Genomic DNA, 26,301 nt, shown 5'->3' with positions numbered 1-26,301 from the left:
CCAACATCAGGCTCCCAGCCTGCAATTCCCTGTTTTCTCTCTATCTACATTTTTAAACATTGGCTTACTTTAGTTCCTTGCCAGTCTGTTATAACTGTTCCAGAATCCACAGAAATTTGGAAGATGACCACCAATGCACCAGACAATTCTGGGGCCATTTCCTTAAGTACTCAGGGATACAGACTATCAGACACTGGGAATTTATTGATCTTTAATACATTCAGTTTCCCTATTAATACAGATTTCATTCAGTTCCACCCTCTCAACGTGTTAGCCAGCATTTCTGTGAGGTTATTTGTATCCTCCTTTGTCAAGACAGAACCATGGTGTGAATTTAATTGAACTGCCATTTCTTTGTTCCTCAGTATAAACCCCACTGTTTCTGACTGTAAGGGACTTGCATTTGTCTTCACAAATCTTTTTTGCTTCACATATCTATAGAAGCTTTTACAGTTAGTTTTGCTGTTCACTGTGTACTCTATCTCCCCTTCCCAGTCAATCCCTTTGTCCTCATTTGCTAAATCCTAAACTGCTCGTCCTCAGGTTTGCTACTTTGTCTGGTCTTTTTACATTCTCCCTGCTTGGATCTAATATTATACCTACTTTCTTTTGAAATCCATGATTGAGCTACCTTTCCTGTTCTATTTTTGCACAAGAATGAATGATTGTTGTAATTCATCAAAATGCTCCTTAAATGCTTGCCATTGCCTATCCACTGTTGACCCTTTGAATAATGTTCCTCAATCTATCACAGCCAACTTGCATGTCATACCTTCATAGTTTCCTTTATTTAGATTCAGGACCCTAGTCTCGGAATCAGCTCTCTCACTCCCATCTTAATGAAGAATTCCATCATGTATTGGCCACTCTTCCTCCAGGGATCCTACAAAACAGGATGGTTTATTGATCCTTTCTCAGTACAGTGTATCCAGTCTCAGATGGTCCAGTGACTAGTTGGTTCCTCTGAAAAACCATTGTGAATGTGATCCAGATATTCCTCTTCTATAGTATTATTGTTAATTTGGTTTGCCCTATCTATATGTGGATTGAAGTCACCCAGAATTAGAATTCTGTCTTTATTGCATGCAGCTTTAATGTCCAATTTAATGCCATCCCCCACATCACCATTATTGTTTGGGGATCTATATGCAACCCTCAATGACATCTATGCCCTTTGGTGTTCCATAGTTCCACCTGTACAAATTTCACATTAGGGTTCTTGGAACAAATATCCTTGCTCACTTATGACTAGTGACTACTAGTTACTGCCTGCCGCTGTAGTCAAGTTTTAAAGATCAGATTGGAGAAGGAGAGGGAGGTTGAGGAAGAGGAGTTATAGGCAGAGAGGATGGTAGCACAGCGGAGAGTAAAGGGAGAGAGGGAAGTAGGGAAATTAATGGATAGAGGGGTAGAGGGATCATGGGATGTGTGAGAGGTAGAGAGGCAGAGGGTTTGGAGATAGAGAGGGAAGTAGAGGTATAGAAAGAGGCAGAGCACTAGAGAGGTTTTCTGAGGGAATTCCAGAATTTTGACCCTCGCTGCTAAAAAGATAGCCACTGACAGGATGTCAGAGTGACAAAATCTCTGACAAATAACAAACATGGATAGATTCCTCATTGGCATAATGATATGAAGAGCATCAAACACACAGAGCTTTCTTGAGTTATGACATCAGAGATCCTGGCACATTGTCTGTACTTTCTGCACCACCCACTCTCTGTCCACTGATGTTATTCAGATCTGTTCCATGATGCTGAACAATTATTGATGTATTTTTCAGGTTCTCTCAACTGGTGTTGTGACAGGGTAGAGCTTCAAAAAAAAGCATTCCACTGTCTTAACTGCTTGCTTCTCAGAAGTATGAACACAGTGACAAGTAAAGCTGTTGCCTCTCCCTCACTGATACTTTGGCTGGATTCCAAAATCATTGGAAGTCTGCTGCTCTTTTTTTTAATTATCCTTGGCTATTTGAGCTGGTACAAGAAACAGAACCTTGCATCTGTGCTCTCAGTCCAGCAGCATTGTAGTTAGCACTGGCTGGTCACGAGATCCATGTTAATGAGGCCACAGCATGAATTTTGTGTGCAGCATACATCAGGTCAAATAGGTCGGTCTTAATCCTGGTTTGTGATCCCAGGGCTCATTTCCCAGCACTATCTAAAGTACCTCTTGCCTCTTTATTTTTCCCAGTATCCGGAATCATCCTGGAATGGTGTTCTTAGCCTCAAAGTGACCAAACTGTCACGGCAGTTGGCCAGGCAAGCTGCATACACAGAATGCAAAAGGGGAAGGTTATGGCTTCTGTCTTGGAATTAGGAAAAAAACTGGGTTAATCAATATTTGGGGAAGAAATAATTAATGGACCTAATTACCTCCTGTGGAAATTGCATTGTTTCTATTTATTTATTTGCAGGTTGTGGACGTTGCTGGCAATCCCAGCATTTATTGTCCATCTATAATTACCCATGAACTGGAGATGCAGTTAAGAGATAACCAGACCGGGTCTAGAGTCACATATAAGCCAGGATGGGTAAGGGTGGCAGATTTCTCTGATGCACATCGGAGAAACGGATGAGTTTCCATGACAATTCAACAGTGTTATAGTCACTACTACTGATGCTATGAGCCTTTCATTAAAAATTCTCCAGCTGCCACCGTCAGATTTGAATTCATGGCTGTAGATCGATGGCCCAGAGCTCTGCCAACTAGCCCGGAATCTTAACCATTTCAAAACCATGATGCATAGTCAGAATTCTGCTCCACCTTTCCATATTCTTGTATACATTGAAGGGAAGAGAGTTTGAGTAAGAATTGTCACTGGTGCTGCTGTGGTTCAAGTTAGGTGAGCAAATTGGGGAATCGAGGCACTGGAATAATCAAGACATTCCTCTGTCCCTGGAGGCTGAAGATTAAAGGTCTTGTGTTTCACTTGGGGAGAGAGTGTTATATTTTGTGCAGTGCCCTCAACTTCAGTTTTGCCCATTTCTCTTTTCTTCCATCTCTGCTTGCTCCTGTGTGATAGTGGCTCCCACAAAAATGTCCACAGGGATACTTGTCTGGAGAAGCCCTGATTGTGTGAGGTGGGTGTTTGGTAGCTATGTTTTCAAGACTAAATGTCAAGAGAAAGAAAATGGGCCAATAATTTCCTCTTGCAGCTGCCACACAAATTTCCGTTTCCCTTCTGGTTCAACCCCCCCACCCCCCACCCCCCCCCAATACCTCAGCTGATGATTATAAGTTACTGTAATGTATTTCTCAATCTTTCTTATTGCTGATGCACTTCAATGAAAACTCGGGAAACTTTAGACTCTGGCACCACAAGGGCTCATTTGAAAAGCATAGTGGCAATTTTTGTTGTTGTTGAGCTGTGGCCAGGAATATTAAGACCATAAGGAGCTTCAAGGGAATCAATTTTTGAATCAAAAATCTGTCAGAAATGGCTCTTGTTGCTGGCCAGTGAAATAATTTGCCTTGATTTAAAACTGGAAAAGTGCCAAAAATTGAATGGAATTTCAAGGCTATTATTCTTAGAAAAATTTGTGTGGGCACTAGACACAAAGATCGAACTTTATTCCATAGAGATAAAATGTCAGATCTGTTTCCCTGAAGCTTATATACTGCTTGCAAATTCCTTCCTCTTGGGTTGTTTTACTGAACATGATTTGCATTTTGCCGAACCTGTTTGATGAATCTGAGATGGTGAATGCCTGTCACTCTGGATCTGTCAGTTAAAGATTCAGTTAAAGTTCAATTTCTGTAGACTTGGTCTTCACATAAAAAGTGACATCCCAGAATGTGCTGTGATCAGAATACAAAATTAGAGTGGTAGCAAGTGAAATGTTTACATGGGTTGGGTTGTCAATAGATTTATTACCCCAACTATTTCCAATTTCTAGCAAAGTACAGAATGAGTTGAAAAATTGAAAATAATCTTAGAATCATCCAGCACGGAAAAAGACCACTTGATCCATCATGTCCATACTGTGCAACGTGGCCTAATTTGGTTATATTCACTTCTTGGCTCTTGCCCTGCAGCTTTGTTCATTATGGTTCTTCACATGCTCAACTGGGTACTTTTCAATTGCGTTGAGGGTTTCTGCCTCCATCACCCTTTCAAGTGGTGAATTGCAGATTCCTCCAGCTCAAGGATCTTTTTCTTAACTCACTCTGCAGTTAAGAACAGTTACTGACTTCACTGCTGTGGAAAATGGTCCTCCTTGTCCACCAGTCTGGTTCTCTCATTTTATATTCCTAATCTTCCACTATGACCTTTAAAAGAAAACAACCTAGCAGTCTAGCACACTCTCTGTAATACTCCAGTCTTGGCAACATCTTTGTAATTCCCTGGAGAACTCGGAGGGTTGAGGAGCTTCTGTGGAGGCAAAGGGATTGGCGACATTTCGGGTCTAGACCCTGCATCAGGATTGAGAGTGCAGAGGGAAGATGATCAGTATAAAGAGGTGAAAGGGAGTGGTGAAACAGGGGCTGGTAAACTGGTAACCTTTTAACGTGTTATTTGAGATGTACAGTATCCACAGAAACTATTTCTATCCCCTTTGAATACATCAACCATGGTTGTCAATTTTCCCATGAATAGATCTGGAAAATCCCACATGCATCCTCAGTCAAAGTTTGTTTGGCCATGGTCAAGGGTTGAGAGGAGCTGCTGGTGAATAATTATCACTAAGTACTACTTTGATCTTTAACCTTATTCATTCCCCTGGTAATCATGTGACATTCAAGGGTTGCAAAGACTTGTCTTTCACCTAGCTGAGCAGACAAATCAGAGTGGGATGTATCAGTCTGTCTTTCTCTGGTTCAATGCTACCTGCTTTCTGTACACTTCCTGATATTTCCCATCCTTTTCCTACATTCTGTAAAGCACACGTGCTTTGAAGAACCAAGATGTTGCATTCTCCTTCAGGGGAATTTTGAATGCTGCCAAGTTCAGCACAAAACATGCCTGATGCTTGGCAAATGCAGACAATTTCTTCATGCTCTTGATCTCTCCCTGATCTAGCTTTATTATTCATAGCCACTCAATCTATCAAATTTGATTCTTTTCCTGGGCAATTAGTTTCACTTTCCTGTTTTACTTTCACCACTTCTCAATCTAACTTCACGTATCCCTCTCACCTTGATCTTTTCTCCAGTGTGGGCGGATTAGTCCTTGAACTTCATTGTACCATCTAGGCAATATCACTTGAACCATTAATAATGCAGCACCAGTGAAAATTCTTATTCACACTCTCTTTCCTTCAATGTATACAAGCATACAGAAAGGTGGAGCAGAATTCTGACTATGCAACGTGGTTGTGAAGTGGTTAAGTTTCTGGGCTAGTAGGCAGAGCTCTGGGCCATTGATCCAGACCCATGAATTCAAATCTGACAGTGGCAGCTGGACAATCTTTTAATAAAAGGCTAGTAACATTGGTAATAGTGACTGTGACACTGTTGAATTGTCATGAAAATTCGTTTGCTTCCCCACTGTGCATCAGGGAAATCTGCCAGCCTTACCCATCCTGGCCTATATGTGACTCTAGACTCACCCATCTGCTTATCTTTTAACCACTTCTCCAGTTCATGGGCAATTATTGATGGACAATAAATGCTGAGATTGCCAGCAAAGTCCACAAACTGTTTCAATAAATAGAAAAAACGCAATGTACTTATGTAACCATATTTTTGATGTGATTCACTTACAATCTTGCATTGTGGGCTTTGCATTGCTTGGTGGTTGAGTTTGCCATGGTCTTGCTTTGCTTTTCAGCAAATTTTTAACAGACGTCCCTGTTAGCACAATTATGGCAAATAGACTCTTTGTATCTGCTCAATGTCATGTGCTAGCATTGCCATCAGACCTCCCCTTCATGTGATTCATTCCTTCTCCTGCAGATGTTGATGGGCTAAACCTCAATTGTGAAAATTCTGAGCCATTGCAGGGTGATGTTGCTTGACTGCCAGCTCCATTGCCTGGGCAATGTCAAAGGTTTAATAGAGGTTCAGTTTCTTTTCACGGGGCAGTTTCCTTTGAGTTCACATATCAGGAGTTCTATAAAGTTTGTGATCCTGCAGCAACAACACCTCCAAACGAGGATGGCGGCGCCCAGGGCGGCGGGCTGACCGAGTGCAGCGGCCAATGCCCCTCTGGAAATCGTGGCCCCCACCTGGTCAGAAGTGGCAGGCAACCCCTCCAGCGAACCTCTGACCCCCAGCTGGACCAACGTGATGGTGGAGAACCCTGCCCCTGGCCTGAACCGGCCAGCCGCCTGTCGCGGTATCTCCTGGACTCTGGCTGAGACCAACCCACTGATCGCCATGTGGAGCGATGAGTGGCTGCAGGACGTGCTAGAGGGCAACCTGCGCAACTTGCACATCTTCAACAGGATCTCTCAGGCCCTGCGGGAAATGGGCTACGAGAGAAGCGCCAACCAGTGCAAGGAGAGGATCAAGACTCTAGAGAGGTGCTATAGTCGAGTGAAGGAACGAGGTCGTGATGGATGTTACAAGACCAAAGAAACTTGTAGCACTCTTTTCAACAACACTTTACATGTGCTGCCTGGCCTGCTGAGTTCCTCCAGCATCTTGTTGTTTATTCATCTAGATTCCAGCATCTGCAGTCCTTTGTTTGTACGTTCTTCCTGTGTCTGCGTGGGTTTCCTCCGGGTGTTCCGGTTTCCTCCCACATTCCAAAAAAAAAGACGTACGGGTTAGGAAGTTGTGGGCATGCTATGTTGGCGCCAGAAACGTGGCGACACTTGCGGGCTGCCCCCAGAACACTCTACGCAAAAGATTCATTTCACTGTGTGTTTCGATGTACATGTGACCAGTAAAGATCTTGGATCTTTATTGGAGTTCAATCCAGAGAAATGTGAGATGGTACACTTTGGAAGGACAAACTCCAAGGCGGAGTACAAGGTAAATGGCAGGATTCTGGGCAGTGTAGAGGAGCAGAGGGATCTGGGGGTTCATATCCACAGATCACTGAAAGTCGCCTCACAGGTAGATAGGGTAGTTAAGAAAGCTTATGGGATGTTAGCTTTCATAAGTCGTGGGATCGAGTTTAAGAGCCGCGGAGTAAGGATGCAGCTTTACAAAAGTCTGGTTAGGCCACACTTAGAGTACTGTGTCCCGTTCTGGTCGCCTCATTATAGGAAGGATGTGGAGGCGTTGGAAAGGGGGCAGAGGAGATTTACCAGGATGCTGCCTGGATTAGAGAGTATGGATTATGAGGAGAGACTATAGGAGCTAGGGCTTTACTCATTGGAGAGAAGGAGGATGAGGGGAGACATGATAGAGGTATACAAAATATTAAGAGGAATAGATAGAGTGGATAGCTAGTGCCTCTTTCCCAGGACGCCAATGCTCAATACAAGAGGACATGGCTTTAAAGTAATGGGTGGAAAGTTCAAGGGAGATGTCAGAGGGAGGTTTTTCCACCCAGATAGTAGTTGGTGCATGGAATGCGCTGCCTGGGGTGGTGGTGGAGGCAGGTACGTTGGTCAAGTTCAAGAGATTTTTAGATAAGCATATGGAAGAATTTAAGATAGAGGGATATGTGGGAGGAAGGGGTTAGATAGTCTTAGGTGTGGTTTGAAGTGCGGCACAACATGGTGGGCCAAAGGGCCTGCATTATGCTGTATTGTTCTATGGTTCTATCTTAGATTTGGCAGTCCATCTCAAATATGCAACAAAATTTGCAATCCTTTCATAAGGGTGCTGATTCTGGTTGCTAAAATGTACCATTAAACTTCAGTATTACAACAGGTGATTAGGTAAACACTTGAAGGCAAAATATTTAGAGATTTGGATAAAGCAGGGCAGTAGGTCATGGAATCATACAGCATGGAAAAAAGCCATTCTGCACACTACATCAATGCCAACCAGTGGGCACCCATCTGTGTTAATCACATCTTCCAGCACTTGGCCCATAATCTTTAACTGGATAACTTTAGTAAGGATCTGTCATGGTCAAATGGTTTGAATTACTCCATCTGGTCTCTGTGCAATTCCAAACAAACCAATGTTGTTGGTTCTTAATTGCCTCCTCTCTTTCAGTCCATGCCAACCTTTTAGTCCATCTACACTGATCCTACTTGCTCACATTAGGACTGTATCCTTCTATGCCTTGTCTATTTAAGTGTGTGTCTAAATGCCTATTAAACAGAGCTAATTGTATCTGATTCCACTACCTCCTCTGTCAGCGTGTTTAGATATCAACCACCAAAATGCAAAATAATTAGAGATGGACAATAAATGCTCAGATTGCCAGCAGCAAGCTATAACTCAATTAACTATCACTCTATGTCAATACTTATCTACATATAGAGAAAAGTGGAAGGAACAATCAATTTCTCATCACCGTTTTTTTCCATTTGTTCCAGAGCATGTTATCAACCTAATCAGGGCCAAATTTGTCATTCTTTGCACTGGTCGGGAACCATTAATTAACAATCTGAACTATGCAATTCATGACTAAGAACTCTTTTAACTACAATTCTAATCTCGTCCTTCCATTTATTATGGGAGCATTTAGCCACGATAGGGATTATAAGGAGCATAAACCCCTTGCTTCATCAAGTACTTCAGCCCTTACGAAGATGGTTTCTTTGTTGAATTCTCTGGGCTTGTTGAAACCGATTTAATCAATGCTTCCACCATATTCAACCTTCTGTTTTCCTTTCAGCATCTCCCTGGGTGGATCTATCAAAGACTGCCAACAGGATTGATCTGTATGATGTCCGGAGAAGACCCTGGTGAGTGCGACTGGCATTAGAAATTCACGTGCATTCTTGGCTTTCAGCTCTCCGCGATTCTCAAAGTTATTTACAATGAAGCATCAAGGAGGGAAAATCTTTAGGTGCCTTAAGAAAGATTATTAATGTTAACTCAGTCAGTAATAAAAACAAAGCACTTTTAGAGTTAAGCTTCACTCCAACACATCATTTGTTTGTTCAAATAGGTTCTGGTGTTATTGGACAATTCTGAGTGCTGATGGGCACCTTTGCTGAACAGGAAGCTTAGCAGGAAGCTACTTAACTAGTGTGTACAGATTTAGGCACATTGCCGGAGTGTTGAAGGGTTACCCACTGCATTGTTGAGCTCAGTAGCTCCACTGTGTTTTTATCTAGTTTACTGCAAGTCTATTTTGGGGAATTGAAAGCAGCATAAAAAATGTGCTTGAATCAATTGTGTGGATTTTATTTAATCCTTTAATTGTTACAGGACATTGATTGAATCACAGTGCTATTTGAGCACTTCCATTGTGGGTCAATACATAAATATAACCTGTGATAAAGCACCTCACAATTTAGCATGGGAGGCCTTCACTCAATTCTCTGAACAAAATAATCTCAGTTGAATGGTGGTGAGGAGTATGCTTTTGTGTCTCACAATGGAGAATGCCTTAGAGACAGTAGAGGCAGGAACGTAAAAGATTTTTAAAAATCTGTCTCTGAATTAAAGCTGAAGGAATAAAAGCAACTGCGCGCCATTCAATTAAAATTTTATGTTAAGGCAGACAACAAGATGCTGTTTTAGCAAAACTGTCTGTGGAATAGTGCATCTTTAGCAGCTTTTCTCATATTTCTACATTTAGCTTTTGTCTGTTCCTCACCTGTACCTAGTGCTGATAAAGATGTGTGCTTTAACTCTCCCTTGTTCTGACACTTTGGGCTGTTATTACACCATGGATGATGAGAATGTGAATATCCTCCACAGAACTGATTAATGAATTTCAAATGTAAAAATGTTACAAGTATTGTTCTCTCCCCTTCAACCATCTTAATCCATAAATTTACTTAGGTGGTGTACATCATGTGGAGTTTCCCAGCTGTGAGGTGGGGCAGTTAGCACACAGCTTGTTAACGATCAGCAACCAAAGTATGAGCCTAAATGAGCAATGGTGACTTTGGACTTCTGTCTCCCACCTTTTGGGGAAGCGCACAGCTAGTTCAACGTCATTTGCTTGTAGTGTTACAGTCACGTAAATCTCAGACTTTGTAAATAATGAGAGAATAACATGGGCTTCAGAGAAATTTATGCTCAGTAGCTCATTAATATTGCATAAACTTCAGCTTGTGGTCTCCTCCATTCAAGATGGTCGGTTAATTGAAGCATTGAGGGGACATCTATAAATTCTGCTGTTCAGATTGACTTTCCATCACATGATCAGACAGTGAACTTGCCACAGGGGAGGTTACAGGCAGGTACACTGAAGCACTGGGAGCAGGAATTAAACAATCTTGTGGAGCAATTGACTACTTCCTTCGAAGAAAATATGAAAAAAAATGAACCCTGACCAGGGTGACTTAAGAGGAGGGAAATAGAGAATGAGCTGGAGAGAAAATGCATATTTTAGTAGGTTTAGTATTTTAGTATAAAATTGAAAATGTATAAATGGGATAATGAAGGTGCAGTCGGTCAGTGGAATGTCCTGCGTGCTGTTCTTCCAGTTAATTTGAGGTTTGTGTGGGTGGAATTGAAGAAATGTACAGGCATCATCCATTAATTAATACATTGCTTGCAGCTCAGTATGTTGGGAGTGTCAGTCAAATATAATGAATAATGCACGTGCGCCTCCCGAGTCTAGCGTCTCCATGCCATAGTGTCATGTTCTGTGTCTCAGAGGTGCTCAGTGAATTCTTTTTTTATTCTGCATTTCCATGAAGCCTATAAATGTTGCTGTAAATCTTATGCAAATTGCAAAAGAATTGGGAGCAGAATGCCTGACCTAGTCATTTTAATTGCACAGCATGTTGGAACACATTAGAATAGCTGCAGTGAAAAATATCACATTTAATTACAGTACTCAAATGTAGTTTTGAGTTATTTGATTAAACATCTGTTTTTAAACCATCTATATCTATTATTTTTGCTCCAGTGGTTTTAGAAATTGGAATTTTCAGGCTGTGGAGCAGAATATACAAAACAGGCAATGAAGCTGACTGGTGATAGCTTTTCATTGCCATTAGCACTAATTCTGAGTTAAATGCAAAGATGTCTGGCACTGTACAAGATAGAAATGGAAAAACTGCAGAACGTTGCCTGATATGTGAGAAGGCAAGCTGCCTTTGAAATATTGCATTATTTTATCCTGGAATGTGTTCTGAAGGGTTGAGATCTTGCTTTATGTATCTGGAAGAAGGAAGTACTGAGAGAGAGATTTATCTTAAAACGGTGACATCTTGGGAAGACTAAAAGGCTTGACCTGAGCTCGATACATAAGCTGTTCAAGAGCAATATTATTGCAAAAGAGTTCACTCTAGAGGGAAAGATGCAATTTATTTGAATATTTTCTGAAGTTATTTCATCATAGCTCTTGTTTTAACTACACATGCACTGCTACTTGGCAAATCTACTACACTCAGTTGATGAAGGTGTAACTAAGATAGTTCACAATCCTCATCATTAACTAACAGAGGCAGAGAGCGCGAGAGTGACTATGAAGAAATTTTTTTTATTTGAAAAATATACTTTATTCGTAATAGAAAATATATACAAAGGAAGAAACAGTGCAAAAACAAAACTTTAACATTCATGGTTGTTATATTTAGTAGTGAAGACTTTAAAGAGAAAAACACACAACAAACATAACACCATAGCCCTTTCATTGTTCGAGGGGCTTCCCCACCCAACTCTGCTCCTCCACGTGAGGTGGCGGAAGGAGCCTAGACTGTGGTCCTTCCCCATAGAGACTCAGCATGAGCTGCACCGGGCTTCAGTGCATCCCTCAGCACGTACTTCTGCAGCCTGGACTGTGCCGGTCTGCAGCATTCCCTGACAGACATCTCACTGTGCTGGAAGACCAACTGTTTCGGGCAGACCAAAGGGCATCTTTCACTGAGATGATGACCTTCCAGCAGCACTTGATGTCTGTCTCCAGGAACAGCCCATAGATCAGAGAGTCCTCTGTCACACAGCCGCTGGGATGAACCAGGACATGGACCCTTGCATTCTTCTCCACACCCTCTTCACAAATCCACAGTCTGCAAAGAGGTGGGTGACCATTTCTTCCCACCGCAGCAGTCCAGAGGGCAGTGTGCATTAGGGGTGATATGTCATCTGTAGAAGAAAGCTCTGACTGAGAGGGCTCCTCTCACTGTCAGCCAAGCCAGGTCTTGGTGCCTATTGGTCAGATCTAGCGATGAGGTGTTCTGCCATACGGTTTGGACTGTTTGATCCCGGAACAAACCCATAGAATCCATAGTGTCTGCAGTACGTTCCGCGCTGACCACTGTTTGATGGACGTGGTCAAAGGTGTTTACTTGGAAGAACCCTTCCATAAAGGACAGGTAGTGGAGCAACGTCCAGCCGATTGGGCCATTGTGCAGTGGAGGAGCCAGGCCTATCCTCTGCAACACCAGGGACAGGTAGTACCTCAGCACATAGTGACACTTGGTGCCCACGTATTTTAGGTCCACACTCCGACTGATACAGCCACACACGTAGGTGGTCATCAGGGTGAGGGCAACATTGGGTACACTTTTGCCCCCGTTCTCAGGGGACTTGTGTAGCGTGACCCATTGGACTGGCTCCAGCTTGGGCCCCCAGATAAAATGGAAAACACCCTGGGTAATTGCCAAGGCAGAGGAGTGAGGAACAGGCCATGCCTACCCTGAGAGCACATCGCACCTGATGACCAAGTTCTTCCCAGTTATTGACAGAGAACGCCATTTCCACAAACCCAATTTTTGTTTTACCTTCCCAATCCGCTCCAGCCAATTCTTGTTTCATGCCTCAGCCCCTCCGAACCAGATTCCCCAGCCACTTCAGGTAGTTAGGCCTAACGGGGAAGGGGGCATTGGATCGGTCAGGCCAGTTACCGAAGAGCATGACCTCGCTCTTCCTGCGGTTGACTCTGGCCCCACACGCCAACTCAAACTGATCACAACTACTGATCAATCTGTGAACTGACTGTGGATCTGAGAGAAAACTGTGACAATTTCCACGTACAGGGAGGTTTTGACTTGGGCACCTCCACTGCCTGGCAAAGTCACCCCTCTTATGCTCTCATCCTTCCTACTGGATTCGGCAAAAGGTTCTGTGCAGCACACAAACAAGACAGGAGAGTGAACAACCCTGCCTGACTCCAGACTTGATGGGAAAACTATCTATTTCCCACCCAGTGATTTGAACTGTACTATGGATATCTGTGTAGAGCAGTTGGATCCAATGTCTGATTCCCTCCCCAAAACCCATTTTGGAGAGCACGTCCATCATGTATGTGTGGGATATCCTGTCAAAGGCCTTCTCCTGGTCCAGGCTGACCAGGTAGGTGTCCACCCCTCTGTCCTGCACATAGGTGATGGTGTCCCTGAGCAGTGCAAGGCTGTCAGAGGTTTTCCTGCAAAGAAATAATATAACAAATGCAAAGTAAAATTGGTCTGATTGAGAATGGAAATTGTAGTGGCTCTTCTACACTGACCCGCCCCCCCCCCCCCCACCCCCACCCCCATGTTGGGTTGTCAAATCTGCTTCAAAGTCCAGGTGTTTCCTTGAATGAGACCTGAAACTTCCAGGCACTGCTACTTCCAGAGCAGGGAATGAAGATAGTTTAAATATTCTGCCATTGCTTTTGCATGCACTTTATTCTAAGTTTTAATATATACACAAATAAACTGTGTAAGAAATTTCAGGATAAATTCTCAAAGGCAACTCAACATAGAAATCACCATACATTTAGACATGATGAGGACTGAAAAAGAAATTAGGCAGTATATTCACTGCTTTGGGAGGGGAGCAAACTTATCTGAAGCAGTTTAAATGATGCTCAGGAGTACTCTATTATTCCTGGATATATATTAAATGATGAACACATCCTACAGACTTTGATCCGAAGGATATAATTATTTTCCTTGTATTGCTCCTACGTCTTCTGAATAATATTTAAAGCTAGTTAAGAGTTAAAATGCAACAAAGGGAATAAAAGTTAAGTTAGGAGACTAATAATTAAAAATGATTGTGAGCAAGACTAGTTCTATTTAAGTTGAGGGAGTTGATCACTTTCAGTTTCCTTGTTGACTACAACATAGAATTGCATGGATTTTAGATAGGTGAATGCCACAGGGTTTGGTACTAAGATAAATTGCAGGTGTTACTGTACACTGCTTTGGTAGATGTACACACACTTATCTTAACACTCAAGTGCAACTGCACGTGCACTCATTTGAAACACACACACACATTCAGTACAAGTAATGAACATGAACAGCACTTTCAAATACATCAGCACCACTACATCTCACCTTACTGAGCACTCATAACCTGCTCATTTCTGATTGGCAGCAATGATTGTTTCTAAAAGGAGATGGTTCAGGAAGTCACACATGGCTTCACATCAGTTAATTATCATTTTTGTGTGCTAAAATGTGGCGAAAGTAGTGCTGATGTCTATCAAATACATTTGACATCAAAAGTATTCTTGTTTCTGATAATGTAATTATCAAGGAATTAAAATGTGTTCTAATTACAATTGTCATTCAAATCTAAATTATATTTCTATATCTTGAGAAAATGAATTGGATTCTTGACATCCTTGACAGAATGGTGCATGTTGATATACAGAAACTGACAGATTTTGCAGAAAGTATAGCTTAGCATTGACACGAGGGTCAGAGCTTTTAGATAGAGCACACTGTGTGATAGACACAAAGTGTATCCATTATTCTGTGTCCTTCTCAACTGTCTGCAGCCTTCAATATGGTTGATGGTGCCATCCTCCACCAACATTCACTATTATCTATTTGCACAAAATCACATCCACCTGGTTCCATTCTTAATCTATTCCGTCATAGGAAGGGAGTCACCTACAATGACTCCTGTGGTATTATCTCAATGTATCTCAAGGCTCTATCCTTGTCTTCCTCCTAGTTCACAGCTGCTGCATACTGTCCATCATCTGAAAACAGTTTCACTTTTACATTGACAATTCCCAGTTCCACTTCACCACTATCCCTTTCAACCACTGAACTGTCCCTGATTTGTCAGGCTGCTTGTTTAACATCCAGTTCTGGAAGACCAGAGAGTTTTTCCAACTAAGTATTGGGAACACTGCAGTCATTGTCTTCAGAACTGCCACAAACTCCATTCCCTTAACTTTGAATGTGCCCCTTCTCCGGTAGGCTGCTTGCAACCTTGGTGCTTTTGTTAACTTGAGATGAGTTTTGGTCCACATATCTGTACTACCAGTGTGACTCTGCTTGGTTGTGGTGCACGAGTCTGCCTCACCTTGACTCCTCTGCTGCCAATACCCTCATCCTTGTTTTTGTTACCTCTCGCCTCGACTGTTCCAAAGCACTCCTGGCTTTCCTCCCATCCTTTGTTTGCTGTAAACTGAGGTCATCCAAAACCCTGCCTGGAACATAAAAAATAGAACCATGATCAGCCCCCCCTAGAGGCTGCTCTGTCCTTCAGTAAGTTCAGTGCCTTCATCCATCATCTTTATGCTTGCTGTCTGCATTGTGTTGATTCTAGATTTTACATTCTGGTTTATAAATCTCTCAAAGGCCTTGCCCCTCCCTGTCTCTGTCATCTCCTTCACTCCTGTAACCCTACAAAAGGTTATAGAGGTTGCACCACTCCACACAGCCATCTGGTTTTCTCCTTTTATGACTTCTTGATTGCTGACTTTAATTGCTGATCATTGTTGACTATGCCTCAAACCGCTAAGGTCTGAAGCTCTAAAACCTCTTTTCCTTTTCTACATTCCAAGTTCTCCTTTTAAAAACAAATATTTTGCCCATCTGATGGAGGAGGCCTGGTGTCAAATTTTGATTCATTGCTCTCCTGCAAGGTGCCATGGAATGTTTGGAATGCCCCAGGGTGTTATAAAAATGGAGATGCCTGTTGTAGAAAATCCCAGGATGAGTATCAAAGGGCTTCTTTTAGTGGTTATGTTAAGGAGACCTGAGAATGTCTTCTCTTGAGGCAAATCCTCCAGGACTGACTCGGAAGAATTTGCTTCTGCTCCCATTCTCTGGGATCTGACATGGCTGATGAGGCTTGTGTGGGACTGTGAGACTCAGCCACAGGTGGGGCAGTAGATGTTTGATGGGGCAAATGGGAAGGAGGGTTGGGAAGTGGTGTGCTCCTTCTGCCAATGTGGCTGGGCGTCCACTTGAGGTGACTCGAGGTTCTCCATGCCATGAGATAGCTACTGCTTCACTTTAAGTGATCAGGGGCCATGAATTTGCACAGAGAATGGCAACGTTTTTTGCCCAATTAAATTCAGTACATACTCGAGACACAGATTTTATATGCTGTAGTTCTGGTCCCTACAACCTGTCAGTGTAACCCGAGCTCCTGATACAACCCCAGCTCTGGCCTCGCACCCCCAGCTCTTGCCCCATACTTTGCCAGTGTAGCTCCAGGGCTGGGCTCAGCTCTAGCCTTACTTCTGGCAGTGCAGTGGGAAGTAGATCAATGACAATGAATAGGAGAAAGAAGGATACATACAGTATAGTTAAGATGAAATCATCTTGAAAGGGAACGGGAAAGACAGGCCACAAGCATGTGAATGGAAGACATGCATTGTTCATCTGGCCTTGATGGGCAATCATTGTTCTCTTCTCAGTGGGGAATTTACATATTAAAATGTCAGATTCCTCACTTACTCAGATCACCAGTTTTCTCCTGGGCTTTACATTTTCAGCAATTAAAACTTAAAGTTTCCGGTTCCCCATTTAGAAGATCATTATCAAGGTAAGTAAATGGGGAGATTTTTTAACTTGCATCACATAAATTTTACAGTATGCATCTAAGAGTTTTGCAATTAACAAAGAAATTAAAAATCTCTGTTCTTAATTTAGGGACTCATTCTCAATCTAGATTTGTGTGTGATATAAAAAAATGTATTTAAGCTTACCATGATCCCATAAGAAAATCAGCTCAGAAGGCTTTTGCAAGGATGCTTTTCATTACTTTAGCATAGATGCACATCCAGTCTCACTTGGCAGAAGTGCTCACTATAAGAAATTAAGATATGGTGCCAAGGGAACAACAGACATATCCTATACGCAGACACCAATAGAGATGAAGCCAGTTAAGGATCTTGGGCCAGAGGTGCTTGTTTTCTCACAGTTGTCTAACACCAAAAAAAGTCTTTGCAATCTAAACCTACAGTTCCATATAGTGCAGTATATTAATGTGTTTGGCTATCTTATGCTGATTAGTGTCACAAAAACAAAAATGTTGGAAACATCAAGCAGGTCAGGCAGTATCTGTGAAAAGACAAATAATTAATGTTTTTCATCTGATACCCTTCAGAGAAGAACAAGGTTGGCATTCATGGAAGAGAATGGTAGTGCTGCTAGTTCATGTTGGATTTTCTTTCTTCTCCTTTCACCTATTCATTATTTATTGATCTGTGTCCCCAGCATTCAAGTGAGACATCCTCTGGTGCTGAAAGCCATGTGTGTGAGTGTGTGTGCTCATATTCATTTGCATACATATCATGCTTGTGTGGGTGCAAGCGCATATGTATATGTGCATGCATCTGGGTGCATGTCTGTGTATGCAAGTGTGTGGATATGTGTGCACATGCAGGTGTGTGTGCATGTGTGTCTGTGTGTGCCTGTATATAAGTGTATCTGTGTGTGTGAGTGCATGTGTGTACACACATGCATGTTTGCGCCTGTGTGTGTGTGCATGTCAGTGTGCGCAGGTGTGTCAGCTCGTGCGCATGTATGCATGTGTGTGCATGTATGTCTGTGCGTGAGTTTGCACATGTGTCATTGTTTGTGTGAGTGTCCGTGTGAATATGTGTGTGTGTGTGTTTATACATGTGTATGTGTGCAAGAGGATGCTTGTGTATGCATTTCTGTGTGTAAGTGTGTGTGTGCATGCATGGATACACTGAGCAGTTAGGTTTTGGTATTAGTTGTGGCTTTACTGAGCTTGCACATTCATACAGGAGATCTTTGGATTTCAGTTGATAGAATAAATATCATTTTCAGGAGATTGATAGAATAAATCTTTCTTCAGTACTTTTTTTAATTGAACACCTCCAAAGAATCTGCATTTGCAGTACCACTACTGATCTGTGCAATGGTGAATTTAAATCCTTCTCCTTTGTTTGGGTTGGCTTGGTTGATAGTTGGGCCTTGCTGAGGTGAAAAGTAGATTTTCTAAAGTCGTAGTCTGCTCAGAACACAAGGGATCAGGTTTGTCTCTGTTTCCCAGATTCTTCCCTCTCCTCTTTGCAATGCTTTGTCAGCTGGATTGTCCTCCCTTTGGATGAGTCAGTCTCCCTGCGGTGCCCATCAGCAGCCTCTTGCCCCTTGGCCTCGTGCTTCGTTTGTATCATGAAAAAGGAGAAGGCTCATGCATTGACATAGTCTGGGGCAGACCCAACTAAATTGTGACTGTTTGGTGTCAACTTTCCCATCATTGTGACCATCTGAATCCTGTCCAGGTTTAAAATCAGGCTTCGGAGTCTGACTTGATGCTTCAAGCTTCAGGCTCAAAGGCAACAATGCTGCTAATTGAGTTAAACTGACACCCAGTAATTTTATTCCTGTCATATTATAGATGGATTAAGTTTTATTTATTAAGAAATATTTGACATTTCCAGACTTCATTTTTAAGAAGAGTTACATTCCTTTGATTTTCCAACAGTTTTCTTTTCTCTAAATTGTCTGACATTCTGTAATATTATCACACAAACGTAATGAAACACGTGCAGTATGAGAAACTGAGGATTTGCTGAGAGTGAGAATTCCATATTGTGGAGGAAGTGGGTGCCCTTTGTTTGCTTTTAATAATTGTAGTTATTTATATTGGCTTGAGGTAGTAGCACTCAAAACTGTTCATCTTTTAAGCATTTAAATCAAGCTAGTGTTTAAATAAATTCAAGTCAAGTATGTCTGCATTGGTTGTCTCTACCACAACTCCTTTTGACTTCAGGTGATTGAGGTGGCATGTATGTTTGCGATGTCTTGACACATTAGGTGCAGAGGGAAGTATTGGTTTTCTCCCAAGTATCTCAGAGCAACTAGACAGTTTGTTTAGTTGCACCTTGTTGAGAGTGTGCAAGATCACGATAGGGACCAATATTGTACAGCACGGTTGAGATCATCAGGATGTACAGAAGCCAATCCTATCCAACAGGAACAATGCACCTGTGAGAATAAAGATGAAGACAGTTAGAAAAGCTGTCTGAATACTGACATGTCCATTGAACTTGTTGGATTCTATCCAACAGGATTCCATCAGCTTTCCTAGGTTTTTTATGCTTCTATTCCTTTCTGGTAATTTGCTGTAACTATTCACACACTTCTTCCAAATATCCTCACCTAATCCTCACATTTCTCTCGCTATTACCTCCTTTTGCCTTGCATTGATTCCACTTCCTTAACTTCTCTTCTCTGGAATGCAGCCTCATGTAGGCCATTGCTGACAACAAAAACAAACGTTGGAGATCTGAAATAATTACTGCTGGAAAGACACAGCAGGTCAGGCAGGATCTATGGAGGAGGAACAATACTTTCTGATGACCTGAAGCATTAACTCTGGTTTTTCTATCTCCCCAGATGCTGAGTATTTCTAGCAGTTTCTGCTCCCTCTTTCTGTCTCTCTGCTCCCTCTGCAATCCCATCACTCAACTACCACTATTTCCCTTGTAAACTATTTCTCTCTAACACCAAATGAAAGATCATCTGTTCCTGTGTACTGAGGATGAATTACTTGCCAACATTGGGATTGGAATTGACTTTAGTTAGTACAATATAACCTTTTTTTTCTTGTGTAACTTTCTTTGTTCCTGATACAGGATGTTGTTTCATAATACTAAACTGGTTATAATACAATTCACATAATAGGAAGCAAATTGGGAATTATATTGCCATTTCCCCTTAATTTGAAAATAAATATTTATAATATTGGAAAAAGAGAGTAGAGAATTGGTTAGAACATTCAATAAATTTACTCAAACAAGAATATTACAAATGCCAGCTCATACCTACTTCAATGGCAATTATAGCTTTTGTTTTGAAGGAGAAGTTTGCTGTTTAAAAAAAAATTATACCTTCAATACATTCTGAAACAGAATTTCTTCGTCAACTCAACCACATTATGAAGAAAATTGATGTAATATTTAATTATTGAAGAAGACCAAAATTAATATTGATCATTCTTCATATTTGGACCAAGAAAGCATTATCCTGAAGCCGATTTTGAATCAGCAGTGAAGTGATAGAGCATGCTACTGACCGTAAAGAAAGTTGCCCATGACGATCTGGCCACCTTTCTGGAATGGAGTTCCCCTGTTCTGAAATTAATTGGACTGAAGCATTGGCTGTTCACTGGTACCCAGTATCAGTGATGTCATCAAGCTGGCTGAGCAAATAATCATGGCCACCAAGCTGGGAAGTAAAAACAATTAAATTTTACCATTTTAACACACTCCAAAGGGAACCAAATAAAGACTGAGACATATACTTAAGCTTAAGGTAGAAACTGAAATATCAGTAACTTGAATAAATAAAACAGTTTATTTTTGACACTTTAAAAGGCATTAAATGCTGATGCAATTATGAGGAAGAGTTTTATTATTCTATTCAATTATGGGTTATGGTCATCACTGATGAGCCAATCCGTTTCTGCCTCTTGAGAATGTGGTGGTGGGCCACTGCCTTGAATTGCTAAGGTCCTTCTGGTGTAGGTCAGCCCAGAGTGGACAATGGCAGCTGAGTTACTGGAATCTGAAGAGTAATGACAAGTTTATGCTTCATCAGAGGACAGTTTTAGCAAGGTTGGGTTGGTGGCTGAACTCTGCATCGGCATGGGTTTGAACTTGCTGCAAGGACTTGAGCATGTCATTGAGGCTGACACTACAGTGCAGAATAGGCCATTGTTTAAAGATCAATGAACACAAGAAAATAGGAGCAAGAGTAGGCCATCCAGCCATTCAAGCAACCCCCCACCATTAATGTAATCTTGGCTGACCTCAGTGCCTCTTCTGGGCCTTTTCTCCATATCCCTCTATTCCTTGAACTATCAAACATTTAACCATCTCCACTTTAAGTACTTCTATTGATCCAGCTTCTACCACCCGCCGGGGCAGAGAATTCCAGAGATTCACCACATTCTGCGAGAAGAAATTTCTACACGCCTCAGTCCCCTTGTTCGAGACTCTGCCAGTAGTGAAAACACAACACAAAATACTTGGTTATTTACCTTGCTCTTTGCGGGATTTTGCATTGCAAATACACTACCAGACCTGATCTAAAACAGTGGTTTGAAAAGCAATTAATTGGCTGTAAATTGGACAAATTGGAACATTCTGAAGACAAGAAAAATGCTTTGTTTAAAAAAAATGCATTGGAGCCCATTTTAAATGGTCATTGCATAGTGACTGTTTGTTGAAAATTCAGGGGCAATGGAGACCAAAGTGACAGTGGTATTGAATGGCTCTTAGCACTTTCCTCATGCACTGTGCCATTAGAATCATGCAGTACAGAAACAGGCCCCCTCGCCAGCATGCTCACCATCAAGCACCCATTCACACTAATCGCCCTTTGATTTCCCCACATTCCCTTCAACTCTTCCCTGATTCAACCTCTGCCACCACGCTCATCTACACACCAAGGGCGATTTACCATGGGCAATTTACCCACTAACCCCTGTGTTTTTGTGTTATGGGAGGAACTTGGAGCACCCAGGAGAAGAACCTCCTGTCACAGGGAGAACTTGCAAACTCCAGACAGCACTCGAGACCAGGATTGACCCCAGACTTCTGAAGCTTTGACGCAGCAGCTCTATTAGCTGGGCCACTGTGTAGTAGAGCATGCAAAGGAAAATAAAAGTCCTGATGCAGGGTTTTGACCTGAAATGTCGACAGTTTCTTTCCTCCCACAGATGTTGTTCCAGCCGTTGAGTTCCTCCAGCAGATTGTTTGTTGCTCTGGATTCCAGCATCTGCAGTCTCTTGTGTCTCCAAAATAAAAATTAACGTCAGGAGTGGGGCCAGGGCTCAGGGTTCCTAATAGGGAGTGGCTGAGATTTTGATTTATCAGTTTGGGGCTTGGGATAGTCTAAGGTTTGAGCTGAGCCATGGATCAGGATCTATGGTGGGTCTGTATGGAGTTTGATCAGTGTCTGGGAAACAAGGGTCGCTGGATCAGAGCCTGGGTGTGGAGGGGTTCTTGTATCAAGCTCTGGGGCTCAATATCATGCAATGCCAGGCAAATCCCAGACCTGATGAACTAAAAATGCAATTTCTGAATCAGATCTTTTGAATGTGGATGGAAATTGACATCATGAGTTGTGCGTCTGAAATGGAAAATGTATCATCTACACAGTGATTAATGGCTGGAAGTATCTGCAATGAATGTTCCCTTGGCCCAATTTCTATAAGACTGAGAAAAAACAGTGGCAAAATTCCAAATTCCCGGAGCCACATTTTTTTTCGTTAATCGTCCGTGTTCATATCAATCACGCTTTTCCACAGTAAATTTTATAAATGGGTAAAGTAATGGCATCCTTGGTGCCAACTTGATTAAAAAGCCAGGTTTTCCCTCTTGCAGCAGAGGAGTCCATTCAGCCCAATGACCCTGCTGTCTCTTGGAAAAGTCTATCCAATTAATGCCAGCCCATGCTCTTCCACTACTGGTGTACTGTGACATTGCAATACTTTGTTAGCTTCCACCCCCCACCCCCCCCAACCCCAAACCTACCCCCAAGTAGCCATACTATATTTAAAGTAATTTCTGTGCAATGTGTCTTGTTATAATGTTGGTGAAGCATCACTGATTTGTTTTATTCTCTCAGGTACATTCAGGGAGCTGCTTCACCTAAGGACATGTTGATTCTTGTAGATGTGTAAGTACTATACAAACACAAAAAAATATTGTAGATGTTATTTTCCTATGGAAATTAAAACATTTTCCCATTTTGTTTTGCTTTCTTTATAAAAAGGAGCGGCAGTGTTAGTGGACTGACATTGAAACTAATTCGGACGTCAGTTTCTGAAATGCTGGAAACGCTCTCTGATGATGACTATGTGAATGTGGTTTCTGTGAGTATTGGAGCGGTCAGTTCGATTGAATTGTCCATGTGATAACCTGTGGTATTTGTGGCTGGCGGTCCTTCACAGGTACAAAGGTAGTCCTGCCTCACAATCCCAACGTGGAAGCCACACTCAAAGAGACAGGAGGTCATGGATTGGACTCTACAGTTTAGCTCTACAATTTGGTGCTCAGACACATCGTTCTAGATGCCACAGCTCCCAACCCTTACTACCCAAATCCCTGTCAGTGCATCAAAGGGCTAGAATTCAACAAAAGGCTGATGTATGAAAACAGAGTCAGCAGAAACTCTGGAAAGAGCATGTTTGATGGAATAGAAAATCCTTTTATATATAATTCTCCACACAGTTTTACATTGAGTCAGTGCAGAATGAGAACCGTGTCATTAGCTGGTGTCAAACTGTGCTCTGTGGGAGATCTTAATTATATCCAATGTGTGAATCGGCTCCAGGGATAGCTCAGCAGTTTTGATTAAATAAAACACTTATTTTTGAAGTAAATATATTTAAAAGTTATTAGAGATTGAATTGAATTGTCTTTCTCATGTACACTTGAGTATCCCAAAATAGTAAAATCTCAAGAATAACATAAAATATGTGGCTATCGAAAGGCAGGCCTTCTGCCGTTTAGTTTAAGCAATGGTTTGGGGTGAATACGGGTTTAAAGATGACGACGTTTGCCATTATTGTCGTTGATGGGATACTTCTCTCCACATTTCAAACTTCTACCTAATGCAGGAAAGAGATGCACTAAAAGCCACCTTTTAGAAGCCACCCTTTAACTTCACAATGTTGTTTAGGCTAGCTAATATCAGTTAATTGCATGTTTTTCATTAATTTATGACAGGATGATGAACATGTGTTATTAGCTAAATAAAATGCTGGGAAATTTTCATGTGGAAGAGAATAATTGTGGGAAATGAACATTTCCACTTATTCATTTCCTATGGATGGAAGGTTATTTCAAAAATATTATTCACACATAAACATTTAGTAGTTTCTAGAAACAAAAAAAAAATGGGTATTTTATCAATTGAATATACACTAAACAGAAGATCTGTATGTGCCAAATGAATTTTATTTGGATTACAACATTTGACTCTTTCATGTCTAACTTGCTGTCTGACAGGAAGGCTGCTCCTTCTAAAATATGCTTTATTTTACTTTCCATGGTGGTTTACAGCAAAGTAGCAGTAAATGCTTTGCTGCTTACAGAAATTCATGCTACTTGTGCAAAGGAACAATTAGGCATCCATTTGCCTTGCTGCACATGCTTAATTCAGCTTTGGCTCTTGAGTAAAAATGAATAATTATCATGTCTTTTTTTTATGGACCAAGCTAAGAATTGACGTAAGTATGTGCTTTCAGTTAAAGATTAACATTTGTCTATTTGATCAGCTGATATGAAGGTCTAATATGATAACTGCCAATCTCTTTTTATGGGATCTGTGATAAAACTCAGGTTATTGATAAAAACAGAATTCTCAGGTGATCTGTAATCAGCCTCGCTGGGTTGTCTGTAGTTTTTGATTTCTTTGCAGTTGATTTTGTTTCCAAATTCCTTGGTGGATTGAATCAGACTTTCCATCTCTATTGTAGCTTGGGATACTTGTTGCACGATAGGTAACATGTAATGATGGAACTTGATTAGTAGATTTAGATAAAGCCCCAGCACATTACCATTCCTGAACTTAGTATGATCTAATTTATCAGAAATTCTTATCCATTTTTATTGAAAGATGGAAAATAAATGGATATTTTTAGTATTTGGCTTCAGTGGATTTATCCAAACTAGCATCACTTAATTTGCTATAGTTGCTTGACACTTTTGTGTCTGACAAGAATATTTTCCTTGCACCTGTGGTGTTATACCTCATTGGAGACAATAGCTTGTACAACTGTTCAATGAGAATGCAAGTAGTTACCGATACTTCTAAACTGAAGTACTACATTGCATCCTTCACCACTTATTAACAAGCACTGAAAGTTACAGGTGGGCATAAGACACCTAGAAAGAGAGAACTGCATTCTTATAATAGATTTACTTCCTCACATTCACTTTGAAGTGCAGTCACTGCCACATGATGTAGACATGTAGCAGCCAGCTGGCATGCAGCAAAGTCCCAGCTGAAGGATTGTGCTTTTCAAGGGGATGGCTCAGTAACATCCTCACAGACAGACTTTTAAGGATCTGCAGATCCTTCTGTGGCAGTCTGTATGACAGAAAGCAGAGTCTCCCAGAACTTCCTGTCCTCTATCATGGAGATGTTAGGTGATAGCAAGTGGAAGAGACTGGATTAGCCACTAACCTTGGAGGAGCTGACTGACTCGAATAAGACTCCCAGAAGCGATGGCTTACTGGCATAGCTATACTCGGCTCTATGGGACTGGAAGGGTGTAATGTTATGCTTCTGGCTAGCAACATGTCAGACTCCATGAGGAAGGGCATTATTACCCTCATCAACAAGCAGAAGGGGGAGAGGAAGGACATCAGGAATTGGAGACCCATTTCACTGTTGAATGTGGATTATAAGATCCTGTCCAAGGCCAGAGCCGACCAGGTCAAGTCTGCTCTGGGACACGTGATCCATCCAGACCAAACCTATGCTGTACCTGGCAGGAAATTCTGACAGCCTTGCACTGCTCAGGGATACCATTGCCTACGTACAGGACAGAGGGGTGGACACCTTCCTAGTCAGCTTGGACCAGGAGAAGACCTTTGACAGGATAACCCCACACGTACATGTTGGACGTGCTCTCCAAAATGGGTTTTGGGGAGGGAATCAGAAATTAGATGCAACTGCTCTACACAGATATCTTTAGTGCAGTCCAAATCAATGAGTGGGAAACACATAGTTTCCCATCTAGTGTGGAGTCAGGGAGGGTTGTCCACTCTCCCATCTTGTTTGTGTGCTGCACAGGACCCTTTGCCAAAACTATCAGGAAGGACAAGAGCACAAGAGGGGTGATGTTGCCAGGCAGTGGAGGCACCCAAATCAAAACCTCCCTGTACATGGATGATGTTGCTGTCTTCTGCTCAGATCCAGGGTCACTTCACAGATCGATCAGCATCTGTGACCAGTTTGAGTTGGCATCGGGGGCCAGAGTCAACCACAGTAAGAGCGAGGCAACTGGCTCAACCGATCAACATCCCCTTCACCGGCTGACTACCTGAAGGTGCTGGGGGTCTGGTTCAGAGAGGCTGAGGCAGGTAACAAGAATTGGCTGGAGTGGATTGGGAAGGTAAAACAAAAATTGGCTTTGTGGAGATGGCATTCT

General features: G+C 41.9%; 1 protein-coding gene across 2 annotated transcripts in view; it reads left to right on the top strand.

Annotated features, from left to right (window-relative positions):
* Positions 1-26,301, top strand: part of LOC127580329 (voltage-dependent calcium channel subunit alpha-2/delta-1) — a 532,630-nt gene that overhangs the window by 318,686 nt on the left and 187,643 nt on the right. For both annotated transcript variants that reach the window (XM_052033643.1, XM_052033642.1), the window contains 3 exons: positions 8,687-8,756; positions 22,767-22,817; positions 22,914-23,013. In XM_052033643.1, coding sequence (XP_051889603.1) covers positions 8,687-8,756; positions 22,767-22,817; positions 22,914-23,013 — 221 coding nt within the window. The remainder of the gene's footprint in view (positions 1-8,686; positions 8,757-22,766; positions 22,818-22,913; positions 23,014-26,301) is intronic.

This window comes from Pristis pectinata, chromosome 19 (genome assembly GCF_009764475.1).
Source record: "Pristis pectinata isolate sPriPec2 chromosome 19, sPriPec2.1.pri, whole genome shotgun sequence".
Classification (NCBI taxonomy): domain Eukaryota; kingdom Metazoa; phylum Chordata; class Chondrichthyes; order Rhinopristiformes; family Pristidae; genus Pristis; species Pristis pectinata.
The sequence above is the reverse complement of the archived record's forward strand: the minus strand, read 5'-3'. Positions and strand labels throughout refer to the sequence as shown.